The sequence below is a fragment of the Carassius carassius genome, chromosome 49 (assembly GCF_963082965.1).
Source record: "Carassius carassius chromosome 49, fCarCar2.1, whole genome shotgun sequence".
Classification (NCBI taxonomy): Eukaryota; Metazoa; Chordata; class Actinopteri; order Cypriniformes; family Cyprinidae; genus Carassius; species Carassius carassius.
Window position 1 is genome coordinate 5,379,077 of NC_081803.1, and position 25,196 is coordinate 5,404,272.

The window sequence follows — 25,196 nt, forward strand, 5'->3', positions numbered from 1 at the left end:
GGCCAGTGGGCGAATTTAGCCAGGATGTCGAGGTCACACCTCTACTCTTTTCAAAAGACATCCTGGGTTTTTAAAGACCACTGAGAGTCAGGACCTCGGTTTAACGTCTCATCCGAAGTTCGGTGGTTGTTGACAGTATAGTGTCCCCATCACTACACTGGGGCGCTAGGACCCACACAGACCACAAGGTGAGCATCCCCAGCTGGCCTCACTAGCACCTCTTCCAGCAGCAACCTAGTTTTCATAGGAGGTCTCCCATCCAGCTACTGACCAGGCTCAGCCCTGCTTAGCTTCAGTGGGAAACCGGTCTTGGGCTCCAGGGTGATATGGCTGCCGGCAAATGTACACAAAAGGCCTGTTTCTCTCAAATATTGTTCACAAATGTGTCTAAATCTGTGATAATGGGCACTTCTCCCTTGCCGAGATAATCCATCCACCTCACAGGTGTGGCATATCAAGATGCTGATTAGACAACATGATTATTAGACAGGTGTACCTTAGGCTGGCCACAATAAAAGGCCACTCTAAAATTTGCAGTTTTACTGTATTGTGGGGGGGGGGGGGGGGATATTGGTATATTGGTATATTGGCTGTGCTGGATATTGGTAGAAACTGGAACATGCTGTTGTATACGCTGATCCAGAGCATCCCAAACAAGCTCAATGGGTGACTGTAATGATATCAAAGAGGTGAGGAAGCAAGTGCGAGTTATAATATTTATTGAATAACAAAACAAACAATGAACACGAAGACAGGAGGTAAGGTGAATCTTGAAGGTCTGGGAGTATTCCAGGAAAAGACATAGCTCACGGGTGATCCAAAGCGTGATGGTGAGTTGGCAGCAGGAGAGCGTGACACAGGAACTGTGGGGGAAGAGCCGTGAAGGTGAGTGGTGAGATCCGGGGATGAAGAGGAGTGGACGGGGTTCCGAAGACGCCCACAAGAAACAATCAGTGCTGACGCAAGACACACACTCACTCCACCCACATAGTGCAAAACCCGAGACCATGGTTTACATGTGACAGTGACAAGTCCGGTGAGTATGCTGGCCATGCAAGAACTGGGATGTTTTCAGCTTCCAGGAACTGTGTACAGATCCTTGCAACATGGGGCCATGCATTATCATGCTGCAAAATGAGCTGATGGTCAGAGGCGTCATGCCCATTCCCCTCAGATTTCTGAGCCAAGTGGATTTTAAATGCAGCTTCCAAACGACAACAACAAAAAAAAAATTGCCGAATATTATTTTTTTTTATATATTTGATACAATCACAGCGGTGAAATTAGATCGTTCAGTGCACAGCATCAACTGCTAAATTCAAATCTGCGTTCGCTGGCTGGCGCTGAGCCAGAGACAGACGCGTTCGTACAACGCTTCATGATAACCAATCAGAAACTATTCTGTTGCGCTTATGGATGCAATGGCCAATCAGAGACGTCCAGAAGAGTAATCACTGAAATGCAGTGTTTTGTTTACTTGCTTGCTGACTAAATTATTTAGCGAATTCTCTCATCAGAAACAACAAAAAGTGCAGATGTGCGTACGAATGTAAGTAAGATATTCGTTTCATAATGTAAAGTGCTTCAGTGATTTTAATGGGAGTTTTTCAGAGTGCCTGAACTCTGGCTAGACTGAATGAAAATGTTTTTTGATAATGTAAATGTTCTTTACTCTCTGTAAAATGAAAGTGTTAAAATAAGTAACTTACAATATTGTTATAAAAATTTACATTAAATGCAAATTCAGTCGTATTAAAAATATTTTATGGCATGATATGGCACTTAAGTAAAAAGTCGGGCTTTTATGTGTAGTTAATAGATTACACTTCTTTTCCATATATTGATCAAATAACAATCTATAAAGGTGCAAAACGCGTTTACCTACACATATTTGAGAAACGAGATATTTCCTGATATATTAAGCATGTTTGGAATTGTTTTGAATAAAAAGGAAAAATAAATAAATAAAAAAAACATAAGCCTATATCAGTTATACAGTGCTTTCGTAGAATGACTTATAGACGCCATCAAATTTGAGCATTTGCCCACTCAGGTCTGTTACGATGACAAACTGCAGTCAAGTCGAGACCCCAATGAGGAAGAAGAGCATGCAGATGAGCTTCCCTGAGACGGTTTCTGACAGAAATTGTTTGTGCAGAAATTCTTTGGTTATGCAAACCGATTGTTGCTGCAGCTGTCCGGGTGGCTGGTCTCAGACGATCTTGGAGGTGAAGATGCTGGATGTGGAGGTCCTGAGCTGGTGTGGTTACACGTGGTCTGCAGTTGTGAGGCTGGTTAGATGTACTGCCAAATTCTCTGAAATGCCTTTGGAGACGGCTTATGGTAGAGAAATTAACATTTAATTCACAAGCAAAAACTCTGGTGGACATTCCTGCAGTCAGCATGACAACTGCATGCTCCCTCAAAACTTGCGACATCTGTGGCATTGTGCTGTGTGATAAAACTGCACATTTTAGAGTGGCCTTTTATTGTGGCCAGCCTAAGGCACACCTGTGCAATAATCATGCTGTCTAATCAGCATCTTGATATGCCACACCTCTGAGGTGGATGGATTATCTCGGCAAAGGAGAAGTGCTCACTAACACAGATTTAGACAGATTTGTGAACAATATTGGAGAGAAATAGGCCTTGTGTGTACATAGAAAAGTCTTAGATCTTTGAATTAAGCTCATGAAAAATGGAGGCAACAACAAAAGCGTTTATAATTTTGTTCAGTGTATGAGAAGCATGTCAATGCTGCAATACCGCATGTTACCTGATGGCAGAGCCTGTGCCTTCAGTCATATATGTGTGAGCAACGGCGTGACCGCGCACTCCTCTGGCTGGGGCGACAGTCGCGCGCTCCCGTGTGATCGCAACAGAAAACAAAGCTATCCGTGCGCTTCCATTACAGCTAGCGGGGCAAACCTAAACACACATCTCTATCTGCATGCACACCCAAGATGGATTTGGATCTCATGTGAGGGACTTTGAAAGCGGGGCCTGTTGTGAGGGCAGCCAGCCAGCTGAAGTCAGCGAAACGTTTCGGGTTTTTTCCCCCCGGACTGCTTTGGTTTCTTAGCCGCGGTTAGCAGCGAAGCCACAATCATTGTCATTTCTGCTGCGAGCTGCCGAAGGAAAACACATCGCCATGTTGTTATCGGAGGGACTCAGTGAATAAGGCGAAACCTTGAGCGTGTGGAGGAGATAATCTCGTCGTTTGAGCCGAACCCGAGTCCTCAGCTGCTGCCTGCCTGACTGACTGACATGGCGGAGCAGAGCTACTCCTGGTGAGTGCCAGCAGAAAATATTACCATTCAGACACAAAACACCGACACTCAGTGCGCTTTAACACACATATTGCCAGTGTCAGCATCTAAAAGGTGTGCTTTTACCTCAGTTTCGATGTTTACACGGCAGCATTGCGCTCCGGTGAATGTTTGAGGCGTATTTTGGGTCTAATGTAGCCCATTAGCTCTCTTATATGCGGGTTTGGTGTTTTAATTCCAACCTGCCGTCAAACCAGCCGCTCGTTTAATCAGTTTTACCTCACAAATAATTAATTAACAACCCTTCTGCTGTTAATAACGCATATTTCCCGTCGTGTGAATGTGTGTTTGTTTGAAATACGGTTGATTCAGTAGTGACACAAAGGGAAACTCCGTTCGCCAACGTGCTAACACTACAGTGCATTCTGAAACATTATTAAATCAATATATTTTAATTGATTTGTATCATTACTTCGTCGTTTCTCGTCAGAAACAGTGTTTTAGTAGCAGTTAATCTGAGATTGGGTCGTGCTTGCGGTGCTTTAGCTCATTAGCTGCTCTAATCCAGTCTTTAAGGAAGAGAGCTGTGTATATGCAAGACACGGGCTGTGTTTCAAAAGCCCAGGGAGCTGACTACATAGATTCATAGATTCGACTACATAGACGCCGGTTCTGGCGTCATATGATTCCAAAAATGATGCGGATGTGATGATCGAACGCTCTCTAGGTTGGCAGCTCACTAGGTTTTGAGACGCAGGCTGTGGTGTGTAAACATGATGTTTAACTCATGGTGAGCTGTGATTTCCATATTTTACTCTAGGTTTATATGAATGACAGCATATGCCTCAATCATCAACTGTGTGGGACTATTAGTGATAAGTCTAGAGATAAGTTGCAAAAATGTTGGAATGTATGAAGTGTTTTAGCCCACCAAGTTGATGCTGACCTCCATGTTTTGGGCCTATATTGAGAGGTTATCTAAATAAAATGAATTTATTATGATTTATCTTGTGTATAATGTCTGTAATATTTAAAACACAAAATAATTAAACCAACAAAAAAAAACTGCGTATATGAAATTATACTGTAGATGTAATTTAATATTTAATACATTCATATATTTGTTCAAATTTAATTTAAATATAAATAAATTATAATCAGATATTATATATTAGCATGAACCTATATTAGGTCAAATCATGCTTTTACAATATTATTCTATGTTTCACAATACTACAATTCTGCAGTATCATTTATTTATTTTATATATTCATCACTATTTAACATGAATATATATATATATATATATATATACAAAAAAAATTCTGACACTTTGACCTGACCATGTTTTGCTTGTGTTATCTGACACGATCAAGATGTTTGTTCTGACACAATTTAACATTTAGAGAATCTTAGTTGACTGTGTCTGTGTGTATGTATGTGTATATATATATATATATATATACACACACACACACACACACACACGCATAAACACACACACACATGCATAAACACACATACACATTATATATAAGGATTAAATGGCTTATTTAAAATGTAAAAATAAAATAAGATTTGATTATATACTATAAGATATATAATATTATTATATATTACGGCTGCTCGGTCCACGATGCAAACAAACTTGTCTGAGCTCAGAACAGATTTCCTCGGGAGCCAAACTGATTTCGCGACTCTGTTAGGGAACATATACTTCAGTGCTGCGAGATCCAGTCAAAACATTTGAATTTGACGCACAATAATAAGGTTGCTGCAAGATTTACAGAGAAGCATTCAAATTCTGCACAAAAATCTTTTATAAACGGCGCTTACATACGTCAGGAAACCAGAAGCGGTAACACTAACTATAACCATGGTGTTGTGGTAGAAATAGTCGAATGCATTACTTCCATCACTTTAAAGCAGTTTGAATGTAATTTTTAATGAGATGAACAAATATATACTTTGTGGAAAGCAAGCACTTATGTACAATTTAAAAAATACATCAAATCACAATTATAACAAGTAGACAGCAGCAGAGGAGCACTTATTTGGCTTTTCTACTTTTTCTCTATATTTTGAAATTATAAAATCACTTTAAAATATCAAATCATCAAGAAATTAGATTTTTGAATGAATTTTACACTTTTTGTTTGTGTGTATGAAGTAAGAAAAGTCACAAACTTGTCTTTAATTTGCTGAATTTGATCAGTTCCATATGCTAGAAGAATAATGGTACATCTAATAAGAGTGGAATATATACATTTTCTGTATATAAAAAGTTGATTTTGCACCTGTTACTGTTGTTAATAAACGTACATTTTTGTAGGCATCTTAACTCAAACTTGGTGCTTTACTGTGAAATCTGTATAAACTATAAACAAAAGAAAAATAAACAAGAAATGAACATGAAATATTATTAGTAACTGCACTTATAAATGCAAAGCAACAGTAATTTTATGTTTAAATGATCTTTATTTTTAATATCCCCACACAACGCTGGTGTCGCGGCTCTCAAATGTTAGTCTAGAGCCCTGATCACATTCGATTAATCGTGCAGCCCTATTATATATTTTACAATTATGTACAATATATTTACAATAAAAGTTCAGAAATAAGTTTCGGAAGTTGATCATTGTGTTCATAAGGTAAATAGTGGAGTCTGTTTATCTGTAACTGATAGAAAATATTTCTTTTTGTAGTTCTATTTGTATTTGTAACTGAAGAAGTTACAGAAGTTAGTTCTATCTAGTTATCCCAGGCTAAAATCAATGAAATGACTTTCCAGGAAGTTGATAGGACTGGCGTGTCCATAACCGTCTGCGTATCTAATATCTCGGGCAGTATTGAATTACTTATATTTTTATTTTATTTTATTTTTCCTGAAGAAACATGGTATTGTTGAGCTCAAGTTGTCAGCCAGGAAATCATGATTTTCCTGCAGTTGTGTATTTAGCAGCTCTTGAATGAAGTAGTTGAAGTGATATGGCATGACTGTACACTCGACTTCATCAGTGAACTGTAACACTGACTTGTACACCTGCTGTAATGTACACAAATATGACAAGCATGTACACAACAACCAATATTTATGCAGTGAGCTCATGCCATGTAGCTAGTGTTCTCATTATCAGAGCAGACTGAGTAATCTGTATTTAATTGTTGACCTCATGTGCCATATGTGAACAAGTAATTGTCTGACAAGAATCCATTTAACGAACGATGTCAACGAAGCAAGCTCTTTTGTACTTAATAGGCTGTTGTCTTCTTTCTTATAAAATACGTATACTTCAGTCAATAATATTCAAAACACATTAGCTTAGCATATGTAAAAGGGCACGAAATTTGGTTGATCTTTAAAATATGTTAGTCCTTTTAATCCTTTTTTTCTGCATAACCAAACCGTGAGTTCTTCTGTCTAGTTTACCTCCAAAGAACACAAGTGTGACAGCATTGCAGTAGACAATATTTTAGTGCTTATTTGAAAGGAAATCGCAAATGCGGTAGTAAACTGTGGAATAAGCAGAGTTTTTTGCTCTTGCACTTTGTCTAGTTGTAGAACTGGCTAAATGTTAACCAGTGTTATGAACAAATCTTTTTTTTTTTGCCCTCCAACCACAGTGGCTGTTAAATATGTTAAGGCTGTTATATTAAGACATTAAAAACGACAGACTTGAACAGATGTTCTCGGTGTGCTCGTTGATTACTGTTTTTGTCTGACTTGAAGACATAATTGTCAATTCAAATGTGCATTTTTGCTTTTTTAAATCAGGTTTCTTAATCACCCACCAAAGTGCCTGACAAATTTACCCACCACAGCACTGCACAACAAGTAACAGCAATTATAGGAAGTGCTAAATGCTAAGACATAGACGTTCATTCAACATTTTTTGTAATGCATTATTGTCTTTATCGTAAGCAAAGAGTGTGACTAAGTGGGTTGTGTTTAAAGTATTGATAGTAAGGGTTGGATATTGACACAGGTATCACAATTCGATTAAAATACAGTCTCAATTCAATTTGATTTATATAAACAAACTGCACATAAGTCAACACATTATTTAAACATGCATTAGGCTAAATATTGAGGAACAGGTTTAGTAATATACAGTACTGCATATATTTGTCAAGTGCTCCTCTCTAGAATTACGTTTTTTTTAAATATCAAGCTATGGTCATTGAATGGGCTTTCCTTGGTAAATGCAACATTACGTGACTTTTTTTATCAGCTGTTTTGACATCTTTCTGTGGTTTAAATGCTTATTAGGCAATTACATGAGACTTTCAGTAATGTCAAAACACAAAGAGCTTCATAACAGAACTTGTTGAATTGTGTAATAAAATTGCCAGCTTTTGAAAGCTGAGGCTTTGTTTCATATCTAAACTATCAAATCTTGTTGCGATTATTATAAGGGAAATGCGCTATATATAATGTTTTGTCGCTACATAAAATCTTAAAGGGTTAGTTCAACCAAAAATGAAAATGAAGCCATAAATTACTCACCCTGAAGTCTTCCTAAGTGTATATGACTTTCTTCTTTCAGACAAATTCAGTTGGAGTTATTTTAAAGTGTCTTTGATCTTTCAAGCTGTTGGATGCCACTCAGTGGGTGTTGCACTGCATCGTTCCATGAGAATAAAAAAGCACATCCATTAAATAAAAGTGTCGCTCATGGCTCCGGGGAGTGAACAAAGGCCCCCTGAAGCGAATTAATGCATTTTTGTAAGAAAAATATCCACATTCAAAACATAATAAATCACTTGAATCTAGCTTGCGCTCACTGTAAATGAAGCAGTTCCGGGGGAATGGTGTTTGAGGTCAGCTTTGTGCATGTGCTGCTCAGAAATGACGAACGCGGAAAAGCAGCGGAGAGATCAAAACAAAACAACCGTCAAGAATTAGAAGTACAATATTAGGATTTGTTAAGAAGAATGTCAGAGGATTTTGATATAAGCCACGAAGAGTCTGGTTTTCTTTTGCTAAAGTAAGGAAACTTTGCTTCCTTTGCTCCTGTCAACAAACATTGGTTTTCACTAGACTCACCGGCGCATGTGCTGACCTCCATACATCATTCCCCCAGAGCTGCTTCTGTTTTTACAACAGTGAGCGCAAGCTAGATTAAAGTGATTATAACATTTTTGGAAGTGCTCAAATAAACACGAACTGACGAGTTAAATAGGATGTGTTAGATGAGCGAGACGGTGCTGGGCTGATTTCAGAGACATGTGCATACATATATATAAATATATCCTGTATATAATATATATAAAATATATTACATGCATGCACAGTTTAAGTCCGCTTTAATCACTTTTTTGGTAATTCAATGAATTAACTGACCACGACACTGCTTGCATATACAGTGGGGCTCGAAAGTTTGGGTATCCCTTTCGGAATCTGTGAAAATGTGAGTAATTTTCAAAAAATAAGAGAGATCATACTAAATGCATGTTATTTTTTATTTAGTACTGTCCCGAGTGAGATATTGTACATAAAAGATGTTAACATTTAGTCCACCATTCAAAAAAAATTGCTGAAATTATTAAAATAACCCCACTCAAAAGTTTGGGAACCCTTGGTTATCAATACTGTGTGCTGTTATCTGATGATCCACGACTGTCTTTCTGTTTCCTGATGGTTGTGCATGAGTCCCTTGTTTGTTCTGAACAGTTAAACTGAGCAGCGTTCTTCAGAAAAATCTTTAAGGTTGTGCAGATTCTTCAGTTTTCCAGCATCTTTGCATATTTGAACCCTTTCCAGCAGTGACTGTATGATTTTGAGATACATATTTTCACACTGAGGACATTTGAGGCACTCAAACACAACTATTTAAAAAGATTCAAACATTCACTGATGCTCCAGAAGGAAACACGATGCATTAAGAGCTGGGGGTGAAAACTTTTGGAATTTGATGATCAATGTAAATTGTACTTAATTTGTGTACCGGGAAACATACAAGTATCTTCTGTTGGTTACGAAGGGCAGAACTAAATGGGGGAAAAAAATCATATTTCAACAAAATAAGACAAATTTGGCCATCTTCATCATGTTCAAAAGTTTTCACCCAATCTTAATGCTTAGAAGTGCAACATTGTAAAGGGTTCGTCTGAAACAGTGTCGCGCGGCCGCAGCGCAGCATAACGTTCGTTCCGAACACTGAGTAAGTAAATACTATTAAATACATAGTATGGCGGAATATTCAAAATTAACATCGTAACGGAAATATACACTGGTTTTCCGTATGAACCGTTTTACCGCCCAGCACTACATAATTATATTTATATATATATATAAATGAATGTTATATGGTATATTTAGCAAAATGCTTCTCTACCTGACTTTTCTACCTGACCTGTGGATGAGTATCCAAAACAAGGTAGTCCTGCTCCACTTCACAGTTGCTGAGTGAAAAGAGAGTTTTATAATGACAGGACTTGCATTTATACAACACTTTATTCAAAAGGAAAAGCTGTGAGTCATACGCCATTTACGTTATTTACTTCATTGCACATGCACATTCCTTTCAGTTTTGTGGTTTAATCCAATCAAGTATTTACATGCACTCTCAATCGTATTAGAAGAGGAATAAACCACCCCCTTCAATCAGATCGAAATCTAATTCTGATCAAGCTCAATCAGATTGATTAAGATGTTTACATGAAGGTTTTTCAGTCCGATTCCAAACTGATTATTTGGTTGCATATAAACGTAGCCACTGATTGAGCGATTACATGAGACATGATGCAGATTTTGGTAAGTTGTACTCTTTATTTTAACATGGCTTCAGGTTCTCATTCATGTTCATTTCGTGCTGTAACTGCTATTAAAGCGGAGGAGAAGATCAGTTCGCGCTGCCGCTTCTAACCGAGCAGCTACAACGATCCATCACTTCACATTAAACCATGCCAAAACGGCATTTAATATTTGAATATTGTAATAAAATTTACCTAAAGGGTTAGTTCACCATTGAACTAACCCTTTAATATGAAACAATATTTCAGATTTCAAATTCTAAGTAACAAAACTTATTGCAGTTTATTGGATTGGAGGCGAGAAATCAATATTTTATTTTATCCAGCCCTAATAGAAAGAAAGTTTAAATGAACCGTTTGTTTGAAATGGAAATCTTTATAAATGTCTTTACGGTCACTTTTATTCAGTTTAGTTCCTCCTTGCTGAATAAAATGATTAATAAAAAAAATAATAATCTTACTTAGCCCAAACTTTTGAACAGAAAGTGATTTATGTAATAAAAGTTATGGCAATAATATAAAATAATGATACATTTTTTAACAGTGGGACAGTTTGAGCTCTGGTGAACTTGACCTTCTGTCTGCATCTTTGGTCAGAAAGCCTCCTCAAAATTGTGTGCTAGCAATATGTGATATTGTCAATATTTTCAGCTTCTGGCTCCATTCTGGTATAAAACACCCACATTACAATGGATGAAACCTTTTAATTGTGCTGAATATCTTTTTTTTCCCACTTTAAAATACATTATTGAAGTATGAAGCATGAATATGAAGTATTGAAGCATGTGTATATAGATAATTTTCATTAGTAATATGACAGTAGCCACGCATTTAATGCAGTGTGAAGGTCCAGAGAGAAGCACTGTTAAACTTTCTTCAAATGTTTATCTGACAAACTGACAAAAGTCATAAGGTGACTTTAACTTGTGGTAGACTAATGGTGAAATATATGGACTGACAGCTGAGTGGTTAATGCCTCAAGCAAAGCACTTAACCCTAAATACCTCCAGGGTGACTGCAGTTGCTATTAGTGTACTGTAAAACACACAAAAAGCCATTGAAATGTGACAAGTAATGAATCAGGAGCTTACATGACTTTAAAAAGCATTAGCTTATACAGTTTTATGATTTAAGAAAATTGTGATGAACAACCTGTCATTTCAGGTCTTACTAATCAGTATTTTATTGAGCTGTCCATTTCTAATAACACATAAATTGAATTGTTGACTGGAATGTCAGGTTTTATGTACTTATTACAGCAAACAGCAGTGTTATAAATGATCATATTGCAATGCATTCGGCCCACACTCAGCAAAAATAGGAAGTACTATTCAGGAAGTACCATACCACTGAATCACATTTAAGAGCAAGCAAAATCAATGCAAAAAGCTATATACAGTGCTGTGTGCAGTGCCCAGTACAGGATTTTGTTGTGTAGCATGCCAGAGCGCTTTTTACCACCACACTTTTGTTATGGCCTATTGGATTATTGGTCCTACTGGCGGTTTTGCTGACAGTTTTTCAGCATGAATGACACCATTTTCATCAATTTGCTAAAGGTGCCCCAAGGGAAACTTTGTCTTGATATGTGTGCTAGCCTTCAGTGCTGTTTGTAACCAAACTAATACATATTGTATTCAAATGAGTGTAAATCTTAAGGTATTGGTGGTCCGATGTGGCTGTGAAAGATAAATGAGGTTGTGAGATCAAGAGGGGGAAGTGCCTGCTCGTGCCATACTCTAGATCACTGACAAGCTACACAATAATGCACTCATTATCGCAGATGAATCGCCTTTGATAATGAACGTGATATTGCGTAGCTTTTCGGTGAACTACGGCTCTGTCTATTAAATGCTGCTCCATCTGAAAGCAGGTGATGGTGATTTGCCTCTAATCAAAGAACTGGCTTTACTGACAAAATGCGCGTGATTAGGCTCACGTGTGTCTGTTATTATTGATGTGCAAACAAACCATGTATGTGCACTCTTGGCACACTGATCTCCAAAACATCATATCTCTGCTTGAACGCAGTTCAGTATATTGACATTGTTGTCATAATTAATGTACAGCTCTCCACTGCGTTCATGTTTTTAACCATGGACATCACGCCTCCAAAGACTCAACGGAAGAAATGAACCCAGAGAAAAGTATGTTTGCTAAAAAAGAACACTGCATGTTTAAATCTGTCTGAATTTGTTGTTTAAAAATAATTACATGGAATTGTGAAATAATAACACTAGAATACTAGAAAGGTTTTCGTGAATGGAAAAGGTTGTGGGGCCTAGCAGTGTTGATTCGGAGAGGCGGGGGGGCCTTGGAAGAAAAATAGTTTGAGAACCACTGTTGTAGAAATTGGTTTATGAGTCACAAATTGTTCCTGAACAGTTAAGCTGCTCCCTGTTCTTCAGAAGCTTCAGAAGATAATTGTTTCCCAGACAAAATAAGTACAATTTACCCTAATCATCCTATTTAAAAAGTTTATACATTTTTGTGCCACGGTATATAATAACTACAACAACAATAAAAAATGTAAACTGTTACTATATAATAATACTATTTAATAATAATAATAATAATAATAAATTAAATCCATAGCATTTTAGTTGTATTGTAGTTTGTGATTTCACTGAATTTATAACCTCCATCTCTTTTGCATTTTTGGCCTGTAGTGACTGTATAATTAAGTCAGCTTTTACAAAAATGCATCAACAAGCCAGTGTTCTGCCTCCCAGCACCCTCTTGTATATTTGCAGGGACTGTCTATTGAAACGATCAGCTGTTAGATTAACCGAACAGAACAGCAGTGTCCTGAAATCACCATTGAAATGTCTGTCAGCAGTCAAACTCTGAAAGTATGTAGTTTACATGATTGCCCAAAGGTTGTGCATACCTACTGTTTTGTGTACAAGCAAGAGTCACTTGTATGTCGCTGTGCAAGAATAAAGCCTGAGGGGATTCAGACACGTAATCATGTAAATCACATCAAGCGTTACCCAATCTACCGGGACACACCCTTTAGGGACACTCGGGCCTCCCCCAGCTCTGCATATTTTGCATGTCTCTCTTTGTTAACACACCTGATTCAGATAATCAGCTCGTTAGAAGTGAGCTCCGTGCATGAACTGTTCCCATTGTTTTCATTTACTTGACTTCTGAACATTCATTTACTGATTTGTGCTGCGCAACGTCTTCACGCACGGGCAAGGTTGACACGATGTACCTCAGTAAATAAATAATATTTAAATTCACTTTGAATGGAACATATTTGTTTGTCTCGACCTGTAATCATGGCAGAATATCCTGTGATGCCCACTTCTCAGGTCACTTAAGTTCGAATAGGTCCAACTTCTGAGGCCATAAGAGAGACAGACATACAATATGTGCAGAGCAGGGGGCATGAGTTTATGGTTCTACTGTAAACTCTAGTGTGAAGGCGAGGAGACAGTTGGTGTACTTCATGTAAACAATATTCTTTGTTGTTGTTTCTTTTCAAAATAACGAAGTTCCTTTTGGATTTTTTCAGCTTTTAAGAACTGACGGGTTTTCCGGTAGTGGGCGGGATTTATGCACAAACTGCAATCTCACAGGCTGGCTCTTATGGAAGCACATGGGTAGCGATATTCAATTTGCAATGTAATATGCAAAATGACAATGCAATATGTAAAATGACAATGCATTTCTGTATATACATTTTCATTTTACAATACATTTGTGCAACGTTTGGTGCAAAATGAAAATGAAAATTAAATTACATAATTTTCATTTGCCATTTCATACACCAGTTTTAATATGTAAAATGAAAACTAATTTTAACGCTTTATAAGTTGCAAAATTAAAATGAAAATGTATTACAGAAATTATTAGATAAGTATAACATGTTCAAGCAAAAACTGTGGCAAAATTATCATTTAAATGCTATTTTTCTTAAGTGCATTAACACTCACAGTCAAGACACTTCGATTGCATTTTCATTCAGTGTCCCGCAATGAATGTAGCAAAATTCAATGTGCACATTGAAAATGCATTCCGAGCCGATCACGTGTCCCCCCCCTCCCGGCATGTCAATCACTGCGTGAACAAGGCGGGGCTTGCAGAAGGTCAAGAGACTAAATACTCAAGAAGAGGATTCAAGTGAGAGAACATGGACAAGACAGTTGGTCCGTGTACGTTTTGATCATTTCAGTTTATGGCTTTAATATTTCATTCGCACTTGTGGGCGGAGCTGAAACACTGCTTTCATCTGATTGGTCGAATCGCTCCACCTTCAACTCGGTCTTTGAACCACCGCTTGCTGTTAATTAGCATAATATTTGAATCAGTTGTAGCTGGGCACATAATTCGTGCTGCTGAGACCTGCAAATTATTTCTAGGTTGTAGTATTGTATGAATATTGTCCCACTGATAAATACAGTGCAAATAGTTCTGTCTCTTTGGAAAAAAGTGAAGTGGAAATAAAAATCAATAATAGACTGAACAGTTCCATGTCTGTAACATTTACCACTCTCATCTTTTAAGTCATAAGGCACTAGGTATGTGTGTGTGACATTAATAAATAATTGTAAAAATTAATATTGTTACATTTCTGAAATAAAAATAGTAAAATTAGCTCTATGCTGCTCAGTGCTCCTGTAGCCTACCCCAGAGCGCCCTCTCGCGGCTGTAGACAGTAATGTTTTGTCTTGGTTCTGAATAAATGCGACTTATATGTTTTTTTCCTCGTCATGACGTATTTTTGGACTGATGCAACTTATACCGAAAAATACGGGTAACATTATTATTATTATTATTTATTATGAGAGTAATTGACACAGACTAGAACTTTTAATGTTTCACCAAATTCAGCTCAGATCTTTAGACTCGTTTGACTCATATTGCTGTATAACTGGCCAGACTTACCTTCCCAAAAAATCCTATTTAATTTTATTTCATAAATTTAACTATATTTATTTCCACTTCACTGTTATCCAAGGAGACAGAACTATTTGCACGGTTTTTATCAGTGGGACAATATTTATACAATACAGTATACAACCTAGAAATAATTTAACGGGGTCTCTTGCAAGTCGCAGCAGCACGAATTATGTGGCCAGCATCATCTGATTCAAATATTATGCTAATTAACAGTGAGAGGTGGTTTCAGACATTACAGTGCTTCACTTGCACTGACTCTTATTCTGTCTGAAAGAATGAAGAGACCGAGCTGAAGGTGGAGCGATTCGACCAATCAGATGAAAGCAGTGTTTCAGCTCCGCCCACAAGTGCGAATGAAATATTAAAGCCATAAACTGAAATGATCAAAACGTACACGGACCAACTGTCTTGTCCATGTTCTCTCACTTGAATCCTCTTCTTGAGTATTTAGTCTCTTGACCTTCTGCAAGCCCCGCCTTGTTCACGCAGTGATTGACATGCCGGGAGGGGGGGACACGTGATCGGCTCGGAATGCATTTTCAATGTACACATTGAATTTTGCTACATTCATTGCGGGACACTGAATGAAAATGCAATCGAAGTGTCTTGACTGTGAGTGTTAATGCATTTAAGAAAAATAGCATTTAAATGATAATTTTGCCACAGTTTTTGCTTGAACATGTTATACTTATCTAATAATTTCTGTAATACATTTTCATTTTAATTTTGCAACTTATAAAGCGTTAAAATTAGTATTCATTTTACATATTAAAACTGGTGTATCAAATGGCAAATGAAAATTATGTAATTTAATTTTCATTTTCATTTTGCACCAAACGTTGCACAAATGTATTGGAAAATGAAAATGTAAATACAGAAATGCATTGCCATTTTACATATTGCATTGTCATTTTGCATATTACATTCCAAATTGAATATCGCTACCCATGTGCTTCCATAGGCTCTCACCTATTATCATCCGTGTTTTGATTTCAGTGAGTCGTATCATTATCTTATCAGTATTTCTGTTAGTTTTTTCCCAACTATTTTGACAGAAACACATAATGACCAAAAAAGCCTCACCACCACCAGTCCGAAGTTCAGTTAAAATGACTAATATTTCGAATTAATACTAATTAATTCGAAATACTAAAGTTCTATCATTAAATAATACTTTTTCCTATAATGTTCCTGTTGCTCAGTGGTAGAGCATTGTGTTAGCAACGCAAAAGGTTGTGGGTTCGATTCCCAGGGAACACATTTTAGGTAAAAAATGTTAGCCTGAATGCACTGCATGTCGCTTTGGATAAAAGCATCTGCTAAATGCCTTCATTTATTTATTTAAATTTCTTTTCAGATATGAAAAAAAAAAAATTTTTTTTACAAACTTTTATATATTGTTATATATATACATATATATATATATATATATCCATCCTGTAGAGGGTTTATTCCGTTCAGTCACTCTCTGTCCTGTGATTATTCCATCTGTATTTCTGCTCCTTGTAACAGTTTTTATATATTGTTCATTCATTTAAATGAATGCTTGTCTGAAGCAGAACGAAACCAGTGTTTCTCAATCACTAAGAGATGTCTTTTATGCTTAGAGTATTGTGTCATTTGTATTGAGTATTATGGCATGACTCAAAATTTCTAAACTTTCGTATTTCCATCTTTCTGCATAATGAATTTTCTCCCAAAATATTGCAATGCACAGCATCGTGTTAAATTGTGACGCATATGTCTGTATAACAGGGTTGGAAATTTAATGAGGGCAAAATTAACCCCAAAATTAACAAAAATACACCTCAGATTTAAGATAAGGGGGCAGAAATTACACTTGCTTTCTTTTAATCAACATTAGTATCATTATTGGAATATCATGGGCAATAATCAACAATAATGACACACTTTGTAATGAGTTCTTTCTTTCTTTTCTTTTTTTTTTTATTGATGTGCTTAATTGGCTGTTTCAAATTAATCTTATTAGTAACATTATGAAATGATTGTGTTGATGCCTTTTCTGAGCAGAATTAAACCGATGCCATGTCAGGTGCAGCTTCTGTAAAGATGGATTTGGCTGACATTGATTACATTTTATTGGTAACAGCCTATACTTTTCTGATTGATTTAATTAATTGATTACATTTACGTATTTGACACAAATGCAAACAGATTTCATAAGTTAATTATAAACATTGACCCTGGAAATCTATTTGAGGTGGCAAATATTAATGGAAATTTTTATTTGTGTGTGTGTGTGTGTGTGTGTGTAATATGTGTGTGTTGTATAAATGTAAAACTAGTAATACAATTTGTTTTCTTTCAGACGGCATTAATATGAAATTAAACTCCAACAGCTTTGAAAGTTGATAATGTGTGAAAATGTGCACTCGTCGAGGTGCTGTATGTGTGGTATTAACTGTGGTTATCATAATCGAAATGTTTGCTACTATGGAAGACCAGTGGTTAATTTGAATAAAACTCGAACAGACATAATACATTTCACCATATAAAAATGAGGCTGTTACCATTTTTACAGATGTGTTTGTGATGATGAACATAAACTCTTGCTACTACTACGATCAACTCAAGCTACGGTCACATGTGCATTTCTAAGAGACGGGGAAAACACAAACCTGATCCATGTTTTGAAACCGTTTCACTCATTAGAACATGCAGAAATAAATTTTTCTATTAAGATATTTATTTTGTTTAGGAAAAATGACTGGAAAAGTGTAAAGCATTCAAAAGCGTGAAGTGTTTGTCATGTTCTAAGTTTGGTTTAAAACCACAAACATTGGTCTGGTTTCCACAATTTTCCCTTAGAAGCAAAAATCTGCCTTTAAACTTATTGATATAAAATGTATGGATATCGGCTCATATGATATTTTATCGTGATAAATTGAGCGCCCAGCCCTACTTGAAAGTCTCTGCTCAGTTAGGTTTGTTGGAATACAAAATAAAAACATGTTTCAGGAGGAACTCGGAGTGATGTCATGTAGGTCCTGTACGTTGCTAGGGAGTTTCTGGGTGGTTGTTAGGTTGTGGCCAAAGTCAAAAGAGCCACCCCCAAGTCTCTGAGATTCTGGTCTGATCCTTTCTTTCAAGCAATTCTTTGCTTGCCTTGGCAAACACCACTAATTATCTAAACAGTCTATCAAAGCTCAGGAATTCAAGATAATAAAGTAATTTTAATGAAAATTGCTAAATAACGCATGTGTGGGTTTTCTTTCCCAGTGGGCACTTGTGACTGAAACATTGTGGCAGTCAGAGCTCAGTAGAGCGGTTTTATAGGGTTTTAGGGGCCAGACGGCCCTCACAGGGCCTGCACACATTCCTCACGCCTGTCTTTGAGCCGTGTACACAAACACCTCGCTTTTCAGCCCTTCTGCAGTCTGGATACATGCACGGCTCTAGACTGTCATTTTTTCTTGTCAGTGTGACTATTTTAGGGTTTCCCCATACATTAGTATGTGTTTTTATTCATTAGAAATAGAATAAAATTTAGTGTGATCACTTATTCTGTATGCATTTTGAGTGCAGGTCAGAATATATGTCGTTTCATTTTTATGTAAATACATATGTTACATAATGACATAGGAAATTTATTTCACCCATATTTTGACATTTTAATTCCACAAAATTAGTTTGAAACATAAAACACTTTTAACTTGCATTTAAGAGGTTTTCCATGGTTATAAAATCACTTTTGTGAATTGAATGTGTTAAATGTGTTTCGGCTCCTGTTTTTTTACCTGCAGTAAAGAGGTAAACCATAGAGTTTATAAAACTATGAGGTTTACAGACTACTAACTCAGCCGGTCAGAATATTTTCATTCTACCGTATAAAAATATTAAGTTTTTTACCATTTTTCACATGTTACTGTTTTTGTTTAATAAAAGTACATTTACATCCACATCCCAGCTCCCGCTGTATAAATGCAGTCCATTTACCATTTTACCATTTAGCTCAAGTTACTGCTTCTGTCAACTCAACTACTGTCAAATGTTCGATTCCAAGAGACAAAGCATGAAATATTATTGGTTAGTTTTATTAAGAAGTATTACTTGTTTCAGAACTAGAGGTCTGAAGAGCTTGGCACAAGTGCGGCTGCTCTCAGATGTATACATGTCTACATCCAGTGTCTCAGGATCATTATGTATAGAGCTGTGCTTAGGCCTCTTTGTGACTGCTAATGAGTTTTCTTCAAACCATTTGTTGTCCATAGTAAAGCGTATCATTTGAGGATAAGGTCAGCACTCCGTCCTACTTTTTCTCGCTCTCGTTCTTCTTATTCATACGTACTTAATACATGCACACAATCAAGTGCGCTTTTGTTTGCAGTCACACATTATTTACCCAGCAAAGAAACTGTCGCTCGCTTGCTGTAATCATATTTTTAGAGTGTCCTCGGCATGCAGCCTGACCTCTTTCTCTAAAAGCTTGTTATTTACAAAAGGCAAAAGACACTCGGGGAGGGCAGGAATACAGTAACTTCAGACATTTGTCATGAACGGCTCCTTAACAGCTGGACCAGACTGAGCTTTGATTCATGTTTCACCTGCACACTTCAAAAACTGGCATCTTGAGTTCACAAGAGCGTCAATAGTTTGCACCAGGAAATGTCGTACAGGGGGACGAACTTTGTGTTTGTTGTATGACACATCTGGCTTGTTATTTTGTTATGGGAGATAATAATTTGAAACATCCTTTTGTCTTTTCAGGGCGTACTCCCTTGTGGACTCCAGCCAGGTGTCAACCTTCCTCATCTCCATCCTCCTCATCGTTTATGGCAGCTTCAGGTGAGCGCTCATCTCTTTAGCCGCAGATCTGGAACCATTGCTGTCATGAAAATGAAAATAAAATATTGAATGAAAATATATATTTAAATGGACACATTCTCTTCTCTGTAAGGAAGTACTATACACTACCATTCAAAAGTTTGGAGTCAGTAATATATGTGTGTGTATGTATGTATGTATGTATGTGTGTATATATATATATATATATATATATAATCTTTTTTTTTTTTTTTAAGAAATTAATACTGTTAATACTGCAAGGATGCATTCAGTTGATCAAATCTGACAGTAAAGACATTTATGATGGTAGACGATATTTCATTTTCCAATTAATCCTGTCCTTTTAAACTTTGTTCATCAAAGAATCCTGATTTAAAAACAGCACTGTTTACACAAAAATATAAAACAGCACAACTGTTTTCAACACTTATAATAAGCAGTGGTGCAACGGATCACAAAACTCACGGTTTGGACCATATTATGGATTTTGAATCATGGATCGGATAATTTTTCGGATCAGCAAAAAAAAAAGTTTGATTTTCATTTGTTACTGAAAGCTTAATTTTTAATGCTTCTGTACCACAGTAAAAACTACTAGCTGAACTAATAAAGTCGGTAATAAAACAAGAACAAGTACACAAATTACATGCATGGATGAATACAACAAAGTTGCAAAGTTACTAAGAAAGTCAGTAACACTAGTATTCAGGTGCACACATGTAAGAATTGTAAAATAACACAATAGTGCTCTTCTCTGCAAAAGTTAAATATAGCAGACAGAAGCAGGTATTTATAGGCTGCTGTCTCTTTAAGACCAAATACACTGACACACATCCGCTTTCTTTCTCAGCTGTTTCGGTTCACTTAAGACATAACTAACTGTGTTTACCAGAATACTTGCCAAAACGGGCATTTTAATATAACTTTGTGCTTGTTTCCATTCAAAGAGAGTGAAAGAGGAATCAATCTGTGTGAATAGCACCTCTCACTCTCTCTCTCTCTCTCTCTCTCTCTGTGTGTGTGTGTGCGTGTGTGTGTGTGTGTGTGTGTGCGTGCTTCGGATGTGTGTGTGTGTGTGTGTGTGTGTGTGTGTGCGTGCTTCGGATGTGTGTGTGTGTGTGTGTGTGTGCTTCGGATGTGTGTGGCAGCTGAAGAAAACAGCGTGCGTGTTCTCTTTTGCTTGAATGGTTTAAAATTGTTTGAACGGGTAAATTGGCAAAACAAAACACATGCAAACAATAAACTTGAACTCTATGATGGTTAAATTTAACAGTTAATCCTTGAATCTTATGTGTGCCGAACCGTTGTCTCTGATCTGTACGGATCATCTACCCCTAATAATAAGTGATTATTGATCAGCAGAATGATTTCTGAAGGATCGTGTGACTCTGAAGATGCAGTACATTTTATATATACGCACAAATTTATTTTCAATATTTAATGTCATATTACTTTATTCACTGTATTTTGGTGAGCATAAGATTAAAACAAAACTAAATGAAAAATGTTTTTTATCTTTGAAGTAGAAAAGTGTCATTTGTAATGTCATATATTTTATGAATTTTGTAGTCTATTGTTTGGCTAGTGAAGCATTTGTATTTCCAGATTTGAACTCCTATTCATGGGCTTTGAAATATAGTTGTGGCTAAAACAGTACAACATATTAAAAAAAGATTCTTTTCTCCATCACAATGATTCATTTGCTTCAAATTTAAACATGCTGTCTGTGACTGTTGTCAAAACTAATGATACTGAGCGTAAAACTCCTGCAGCTCTGCTGTTGGTTCACTCCTGGGGCAGAGAAATTGAGGTTTGTGGGTAAACGGTGTCTGTCCACACAGGTCATTAAACATGGACTGTGAGAACCAGGAGAAGGATAAAGATGGAAACCCCACCAACACTGGCTCCTTCAACAATGCCAACTCTAACAACAGTGAGTGCTCAACTTAACAATTAAAAACAGCTGTAATTGCTTCCGCTTCATTTATCACAATAGAAGCAGGTGAAGTGCATTATGGAAGGCTGACAGTGTGTTAGTGTGCTCTTCTGAAGAGAAGCTGAATCATCTCATGCATTTGCACAGGTATTCAGACCATAGACTCCACACAGGCGCTGTTTTTGCCCATCGGAGCCTCCGTGTCTCTGCTCGTCATGTTTTTCTTCTTCGACTCGGTTCAGGTGGTGTTCACCATATGCACTGCAGGTAAAACACCCTGTTCTCACACACTGACCTAGTTCATACTCTACACCGTGTCATATGTGTGAGTGATGTTTACGTAATTCTTTGTGTTTGTTTAATCCTGTCTTCACAGTTCTAGCCACCATCGCGTTTGCATTCCTCTTGCTGCCGATGTGCCAGTATCTGACCAAACCCTGCTCCCCACAGAACAAGTATGAAGTGTTTGCTAACTTGGCTTAACTGCAGTTACCTCTGTTCATGTCAACAAACCGTCTCTCATTGGGATTCAAATTATTCAGATATAAATCTCATTTGACATTCACTCAGGAAAAGTTCATTGTCACCCTCAGTAGCATGTGTATATGATTTCTAATGATAAACAGCTGATGCCAACTTTTTATTAATAGATTTATTATGAAAATATTCATTTAAAATGTTGAATTGCGTTTAAAATAATGACATAAAAAATAATTAAATGTGGGTATAAATATGAAATGCTATATATAGAGAGTTGAATATAAACCATTAAATGATGATAATGATAAATTCTTATGAGATTTTATTTATTTGTTTGTCGTTTTGAGAAAACATTGAGACTTTTATTAATTATCTTTTTTTTTCTTCTCATTGTGTGGATGTATTTTCCCATTCCCAATTAACTTATGACAATGTACTCTATTTTGTTAAAATAATAATAATAAAATAAATTTCTTAAAATAATAATAAAATACTGCACAATTACAGATATGAATATTGTGATACTGTTCCAGTAACAAATGTCAAAAGCAAGGACAATTCTGGACACAATCAATGTGTCGAATTAGTTTTTTAGCTTAAATAGTGACATAGGAACAGCGCAAAACTGAAATATTTGTTTGTTTCTGATTCATAAATTTACATCCAAATTTTAGATATGAAACTTTTTATTTACAGATATAAAAGAAATCTTTGTGGTTTCAGATATGTGGACACCAGTGTATGTAAAATTATATTTATTTAGTTTTATCGCTCAACCCTGTTCATTTACACTTAAAAGATGTTCGTTGATTAAAAGATGAAATTTGCTTTTAAAGTCCTGTTTGTTCACAGGGATTTGCTTTGTGGCTTCACTCAATCTCACAATGTAATCTAGAATCTGTTCTGTTTGGTTTGGGTGAACCATTCCTCTTGTGTATTAATGGACAGCGGTGTGAGAGATCAGATGCTGGGGTGTGAAAAAGAGAGCCTGATGTCTCAGCCGAGAGACGTGTGTTTGCTAGTGTATTCAGCATGTGAGCCAGCGTGTCTCTTGTCTCCAGGATCTCGTTCGGCTGCTGTGGCCGCTTCACGTTGGCGGAGCTGCTGTCGTTTTCTCTCTCTGTCATGCTGGTTCTCATCTGGGTGCTGACGGGCCACTGGCTGCTCATGGACGGTGCGTCAGCATGCTGTTACTGTGTGTTTGTGTGTAGGAAGAGGATGTAAACACATCCTCTGGTTTAACTCGTACTGCCTTCTATGGAGTGTTGTGGTGGTATTTTTCTGTCAATCATATGTTTTTGTCTCCTGCAGCTCTTGCCATGGGGCTCTGTGTGGCCATGATTGCATTTGTGCGGCTGCCTAGTCTCAAGGTGTCGTGCCTGCTGCTGTCAGGCCTCCTCATCTATGATGTGTTCTGGGTAAGCAATTAATGCAGCAAGTCAAACTGGTTCCTAGGGATGGATTTAATAGTGTATAACCAGTGTATAACCAGTTATACACTACAAGGGGTTTAGACAAGTTTGTATGCCTTAAAAACTAATAGATCTGAAGGCTTTTGCTTATAGTTTGCATGACAGATCTATATATTCTAAATGCATGTTATTGATCTTACCGTGCCGCTTAGGTTTTGAGCTCGTAATTTCTATTTAAAATGTCATAACTCAATCTGCTGAGAAAATGCCAGGCTTGTCTCTGATGACGGGTATCATTTAGTTTCTTATTTAATGACCTTTTTCACGCTGATGTATGTCACAATACAGAAGAAAAGATCTGTCTCTACTTCAGTTTCATGGTGACTTTAAATGCTTATTAGTTTTGTAAACATATAATTTGGGCTTACATATTCTCTTTTTACTGGAATTTCAGTAAAAATATATATATATATTTGTAATGGCTGATTTTAAATACAATTATTATTATTATTAAAATATTTTTTTTTAGTTTTTCTGGGAGAGCCGGTAAATATTTCACGTTACACAAGCTTTTTACCATTTTTTTTATTTATTTGGAACTAACTGGATTCCAATTAAACAATATAATCTTTCATAAACAAGCCTGGCATGGGCAACTTGAGTTCAATATGAATGATTGAAAATGCTTAAATTAATATTATGAAATGATAGTCCTGACTCTATAAATTTGTTGTGAAATATACACACATCTTCATAGGGCTGCACAATTTGGGAGTGAAAAATCTGATTATGAATTTTCATTTTGTATTTTTATTTTGTACAAACCTTTAAAGCCCTATAAAAAATGTGTATTACATATTAAAATGGCTTTAAAATAATAATTATAAATAATAATTATCATTATTAGTAATAGTACTAGTAGTAGTAAAATATTAATAATTGTTTTAATTTCATTGTTAAAAATAGCAAAAAAAATTTGCTATTTGCAATGTTTTACTGTTATATATATATATATATATAGACAGTTTCATCGGGCGCATGCGCCTGGACCCAAGTTAACTTCTGGTCTGTGTTGTGTATATCGGTCTGGCTGCAGTGCCTTCTACAAACGCAGTTAAAGTCAAGGTGATGAGTAGACTGAAGTTGGGCTCAGGTGGTTGTGATGTGTTTCCCATACATTTATTTATTTTTGGAGACTCGCCACGATTTTAAAACTGATCGATTTTCAAAAAGGCTTCGTTGAATAAACATGAGTAACGTTACGTACTGCACGTTTAATAATAATAACTCCTTACATTTATATGTTTAAATATCAAAATGAGGCACGGGTGTTTTTATATCACTATTTCTGAAGGAAGACTTGCATGTTATACGCCTGATAAAGCAGTGTGTGAGCGTAGCTCGGCTTTGTTTACAGTTGTTACTGGGGAAACCTCTATTTCTCCTGCTCGGAAATAATTAATTAGCATTTTCATTAAGTCCACCTGATTTATGCAGCAAACATATTTTGTTTGTTATCACAAAAACATCTACTCTAGAGGGACTTGGCTGTTGTTATTGATTCTATTTGAAAGTCTACCAGAAGTTCAGTTAGGGCCACAAAAGCGCACATGCGCCGTAACGTTT

General features: G+C 36.5%; 1 protein-coding gene across 4 annotated transcripts in view; it reads left to right on the forward strand.

The window, feature by feature from the left end:
- Positions 1–2,836: 2,836 nt before the first annotated feature.
- The window catches only part of LOC132132970 (signal peptide peptidase-like 3), a 29,903-nt gene continuing 7,543 nt past the window's right edge, over positions 2,837–25,196 (forward strand). For all 4 annotated transcript variants that reach the window (XM_059545605.1, XM_059545603.1, XM_059545604.1 and 1 more), the window contains exons 1-7: positions 2,837–3,290; positions 19,665–19,742; positions 21,584–21,675; positions 21,826–21,945; positions 22,055–22,133; positions 23,220–23,332; positions 23,470–23,576. In XM_059545605.1, the coding sequence (XP_059401588.1) occupies positions 3,268–3,290; positions 19,665–19,742; positions 21,584–21,675; positions 21,826–21,945; positions 22,055–22,133; positions 23,220–23,332; positions 23,470–23,576 (612 nt within the window). In that variant the 5' untranslated portion in view covers positions 2,837–3,267. The remainder of the gene's footprint in view (positions 3,291–19,664; positions 19,743–21,583; positions 21,676–21,825; positions 21,946–22,054; positions 22,134–23,219; positions 23,333–23,469; positions 23,577–25,196) is intronic.